At 36.3% G+C, this 5914-nt stretch overlaps 1 protein-coding gene across 1 annotated transcript; it reads right to left on the bottom strand.

The window, feature by feature from the left end:
* Positions 1-4470: 4470 nt before the first annotated feature.
* LOC119537662 (olfactory receptor 4S2-like) lies at positions 4471-5397 on the bottom strand. Its single transcript, XM_037840201.1, has one exon. The coding sequence runs from the start codon at positions 5395-5397 to the stop codon at positions 4471-4473; it is 927 nt and encodes a 308-aa protein (XP_037696129.1).
* Between the last annotated feature and the right edge of the window lie 517 nt (positions 5398-5914).

Genomic DNA, 5914 nt, shown 5'->3' with positions numbered 1-5914 from the left:
GAATCAATCAAATGTTAATACTGAATATAAAAATGAAGACATGAATGCCTCTAACCCACCTTTATGGTCAATATAATAATATTGGCTTTATTCCTGCAGTTATAATTATGAATGCATTGGGTGCTGTAAAATGCCCATGGGAAATTTTCCCACTGGTCATCTGAATTATTTTATAGTGTCTTTATTTTAAGAATGTCATTCAGGAAAAACTGGAGAGTAATTTGGGGGCAAATTAAGGTTTGTAAGACTTTATTTATATTTGTATTTGTGAGAAGAAATTTAAGCATAGTGAAAAATGTATGAGCTTTGAAATCATACTGTTATGGTTTGGATTTTGACCTTCCCCTTGGTATCTGTGTAAACTTTGGGCTTTGGTTTCCTTATTTGCAAAACAGGTATGATAATGTAAACTTAATCAGGTTGTAGTGAATTTGCTTCATAAATATCAAAGCTATAATATTAAGTGCTAGTATCACTCAGTCTAGGAGCATATATGACTTTAAATAACTTACTCGCTTCAAATATGATATGATATATTTATATGATATATAAACCTTTTACTCTAAATCCATCTAACAATTAAACTCATGAAGTTCACTTTCACAAATTTTAATATTATTGTGGAGGTAATAAGTAGCTAAATATGCAAAAAAAAAAAGATAAAGTTTGTCTTTGATGGATATTTCCCACTAAAATTTACCCTCAGTTGTAAATTCCACTTCTCAAATGCCATACTTCACTGTTTTTTCCTACCTTTCAATGTTGAAACATTATTTAAAACAATTCACACAACTCACAGGTGGAACACATCTGAGGCCCAGAATATGGGTAAAAGTTCACCAAGATTGCAAATGTGAGAAAACAGAAAATAATATTCCCCAGGGCCCTTCCCTACACCACAGAACCCATTAAACAAATTAATTCTATACATATAATGTACTATTCTTCCATGTGCAAAAGGAAAAAAAGTTGTAAGGTCAACAGTCCATTTGCAGAAATTAGCTATAAGTGATGAAGATTTCAACACTAGTTTTTCCCTTCATAAAATTCCATGTTGTTTGAAAAAACAGGAAGCTTAGAACCTTATGACAAGGCACAGAAAGGATGAAATATATTGAAAATGAGACATGAAAGATAATAGTTGATAAAGTCAGAGTCTAGTTTTCATCTTGGTCTCATGGTGATTAACTTTGGTGAGATTATGTAATTCATGAAGGTGAAGATCTATGGAGATCTCTACATCCAGAGGGTCAAGTGTTTTAGTGTTTACTTGAAGAAGCCTGTTGTTAATGCACATGTAGGCCACATTTTCCAGTAATGAATTAGGTTAGCTGATTGTGAAAAATTCCCTATTTGGTTCCTCTGAATAAGAGACCGGTCTTTCAGGATTCTGTTTGAATACGGCTTGTGTTTATCTTTTGCTAACCCACTTCCTATAATCTACCCAAACATGGTTGATATTATGTTAACCTCTTTCTATAACTATATGTTATCCATGGAAGAAATAGAAGAAGGCAGCCTGGATGCAAACTTAGATATTTAGAATTTGGCCTTTATGTGTATAACAAATATTATGTACTCTTCCTTTTGTCCATTCTTACTAGCTTAACTTTTTCTCACTGTTTCTTGCAAACTACCTCACACTAAATAAACAGCTTTAAAAATTCTACAACATGTTTCAAAATCCCCACTTCCACAAATTAGCCATGCCATTCATGGATCATTCAGCTCAATAAGCTGTGTAACAAGATGTTCCAAAGCTCATGACTTATTCAACAAGTATTTAATTCTTGCCCATATATCTGTGAATTAGTGGGGGTTCATCTGATCTAGGCTGGATATGACTGAGCTAAATTCCAGGCTTCACTTGGACTCAGGTATACTCCATGTAACATCATTATTTCTGTGTGTCAAAGAGAAGTTTCATCTTATTCTTTGCAGATCATAATGTATTCAAAGCCAATCACCATGCAAAAACTGGACACATCAAAATACTGAACAAATGAAGCATGTCTACCCATGTACTAAAAAATAGTTAATTTCTGGAGACACTGACGTGTGAAATTTTTTAATCTCCTTGATATGTTTAAATGAATAAAAGGGATGCCAGATGGAGGAATATGAAAGCTATCTTTGCGCATTCAACTGTTACATGGAAATGTTTTTTAAAATATATTGTACACAAGAGGACAGATGTATAACCACTATTTAGATGATACAGGGAGACATATTTTCATTGTTTTTTCCATATCAAATAAATTTCTTCATCTTGAAAATGAGAGTTAGTACCATTTACTTTCATCAAATCTGCACCCCCCCATCTTGTGCCAGCAAGGTTAGGAAGATAAAAAGCTGTCAGTAGACATTATAATCATATACCTGTAGAATAAATTTCTGTTGTTGACAAGACTTGTCCTCTCTGAAACTGGGGAGAGTCTGAGTTCTCATCTCTCTTGGTCATCTCCTTCCAAAGCACTAAGAGATGACTCTCTGAGCTCCTCTTATGGGGATTAACTCAGAAACTTTTGTAAATAGGAATACAATTATAAAGTCTTTGGGGGAAACTTGAGGACTATTTCACATGCTCCCCTTCCAAGATTTAGAGTGTCATGAATATGTCAGATTTTACCTTCTTAGGGACTCAGACCTACCATATAATTAATAGTATCCCATGATATTCAAACACTTAGTGCTAAGGCAAATGGGAAAGAGTATTGTGGAAAAATTATTCCATGAATAACATATTTATTTCAGTTTTCTAAATCAGTTCAATTTTAGTTTCCTTTGTGTTAGCAGACAGAGAAAATGGGAGTAATGATCATAGGATTGCATAGACTCACAGACCTCTGGCTCTAAGAACTTCAAGTATCTAGTCCCAGTGTTTCAAAATTCTAGTTTCCTGAGCACTGACCACTGGCTTCTAAAAATCACTATGGGATCTTTAAAAAATAATGATTTTTATATGCTGCTCAATCCAGGCTTTCTGAATCAGAATCCCTTGGACTATTTTCAGTTATCTGTTCCAAAACCTCTCAAGGCTGTTCAATTATGGGTGAAGCACTAAACTAGTCTTCCTTTGAAAATTGAGGAAGTGGAGGCTGTAAACACCAGTGCTGAGACAATATCAGTGGATTTGTGTGAGTCCCAGGGCAAAGGATCTTGATTTCATAATTATGCCTTCTAACCCAGGTTTCATGCTGCTTTTAAGCTTTCCTATATTTAATTCTGTTGTTGTAGCAACATCAGCAAGCATTTCTTAAGCCTTAAGTATGTGTAGCCTTCAACTTGAGTAATGTTTACATGCACATACACGTGTCTGCACACAAACACACCTATACATACAACACAACCATAAACATGTATACAGTACCTGGATAATCTGATTGGTGAACAAGGCAACAGAACAATTTCTGAGGGGAATTCAGTGATATGCTTACCTGCTACAGGAAAAAAGTCCCAGGTCATGTCTCCTGGTGAAGAAATCATATCACCGAGGCAAATGTCAGTTTGCATGAGAAAGGTATATGTTACTTTCTCCAAAATGAGCCCCTCTGGAATTCCCAGTTGGAAATTCTGCTTAGGTAGGTCAATAACGCAGTGAGAAATGTCTCACTGTATTCATTAAAGCTATTGGTTTGAAATATTGGTAGAAATATTGTTGCTTGACTATGTATTACAGCATATTGTATTTACACAGTTGATCTGAGACACAGTCACGTATTCATCACAGCTAACTACATTTATTCAGTTTCTTCAATTATTTTCCATCAGTCACTGTGATGGTTTGAAACAGTGTGTAACCCAGAGAAGTATGTTCTTAAAATTTAACCAGTCCAGTGGGTGTAGATTCATGGTAAGCAGGATCTTTTGGTGAATAAGGTCTTAACCCCAGTTAAGATGTGACCCACCTCATCCAGGGTGAGTATTAGTCCTCTTACTGGAAATTTGTAAGAGAATGAAATTCAGACAAAGAGAAAGAAAGCCACAGAAGCAAGAAGCTGAAAGCAACAAAACCTGGAAGAGAATGGAGAGATGAGCAGATGCTGCCATGTGCCTTGGTATACGGCAGATGAGTATAGGATTGCCAGCAGCTATTATTGGGGAGAAGGTATCACCCAATGATGACTTAATTTGGATATTTTTCTCAGTGATTGAAACTGTCACCTTGTAAGCTAAAAACCTCCAACTGTTAATAATAACCTATTTTATGATATCTCTTTTTGGCAGCCTAGCAAATTTAAATGATCACTCTATAATAATAGAGACTGTTGGCTACAGAGTACATGTAATATTAGAGTCCAATTGGTAGAAGCACTACCTTATTTCTCTAAAATATGTTTTTATTAATTTTTTTCATCCCTAAAACTCTGTGAGACTGCATTATTGTTTTTATTGGGCAGTGATTTAACAAAAACTGAGAAAATTTATGATCATCCAGATTAAAATATCATTACTTCCAAATATTTGCCATTAGCATCTCAAAAAAACCTTCCTACCCCATAGACTCTTCATTGCATTCTTTACTTCTGCATTTCTCAGTGTATAAATCAGGGGATTTAACATGGGGGTGATAATGGTGTAAAAGACAGCCACCATCTTATCCTCTGAAAAGGTAGTATCAGGGCGCATGTACATGAAAGTACAGGGACCAAAAAACATGATGACCACAGCAATGTGGGAGCCACAGGTAGACAGAGCTTTGCACCTTCCCTCTGCTGAATGATTTCTTAGGGAAAACAGGATGACAGTATAGGAGATTAGCAAGATAACAAAGCCCCCCAGAGCGATGGTCCCACTGTTGGCTGTCACAACAATACCAACAACATATGTGTCTGTGCAGGCAAGTTTCAGCAGAGGGTGGACATCACAAAAGTAGTGATCAATCTCATTGGGTCCACAAAAGGGTAGCTGGACCACCAGAGCCACCTGGATAATGGAGTGTATGAACCCACCTATCCAGATCCCCAACAACATGCTATTGCATCTGTTCCGGTCCATGATGACCATATAGTGCAGGGGTTTACAGATGGCTACATAACGATCATAGGCCATTACAGTAAGAATCAAGATCTCAGTACTACCAAAGAAATGTGACCCAAAGAGTTGCAGCATACACCCCACGAAGGAGATAGCTTTAGTCTTGGCCATTAGGTCTGCAATCATCTTGGGAGCTATCACCGAGGAGTAGCAAATGTCCACAAAAGACAAATAGCTGAGGAAAAAATACATAGGAGACTTGAAAAGGTTGCCAGTGCAAACTGTCAGCATGATGAGGAGGTTTCCAAGAAGAATGACTGTGTAGAAGAAAGAAAACACCAGAAAACAAACTTTTGTGACTCGTGGGTTCTGAGAAAGGCCCCAGAAAATGAATTCAGTTACATTGTTTATTTTTTCCATAGAATTAGTCCAGCAGGGCAAATTCCCAAGAGACAATTAAATTAACTGAAAGAAAAACATGAAAGGACAAACAGCATTATTTCTAAAGCAGAACACATATATATTCAAAGCAGTTGATAATGGAAAATGTGTACTTACTGCTGTTTGGCAAAAATACTCAGGGAATTTGAAGTGCATATATTCTGATTGCCTTATCTCCATACAAAAGGCAATTCATTGTTTTCAGATCAGGAAATAAAGCCCAGAGAGACAAAGTGAATCCTCTAAGTCACCCACCTAAGTGTGCCACCTTCTTCAACATTTTAAGTTTACTCATCTTTTTTTTCCTCAACATTTTAGTTTTTACTCTATATAAGACACCCAGCCTAATTTTGAAACAACATTGTCTTTAGGTTCATGGTAATAGTTCTGGATCTGGAAAAGTTCACCTCTTGTTTACACAGAAAAGAGAACATACGCCCTCCTCTTCCCTTATGAACACAGCCAGACCTGGTCACTGCATTCATTAGTGAAGACT

This window comes from Choloepus didactylus, chromosome 6 (genome assembly GCF_015220235.1).
Source record: "Choloepus didactylus isolate mChoDid1 chromosome 6, mChoDid1.pri, whole genome shotgun sequence".
In the NCBI taxonomy this organism is placed as follows: domain Eukaryota; kingdom Metazoa; phylum Chordata; class Mammalia; order Pilosa; family Megalonychidae; genus Choloepus; species Choloepus didactylus.
The sequence above is the reverse complement of the archived record's forward strand: the minus strand, read 5'-3'. Positions and strand labels throughout refer to the sequence as shown.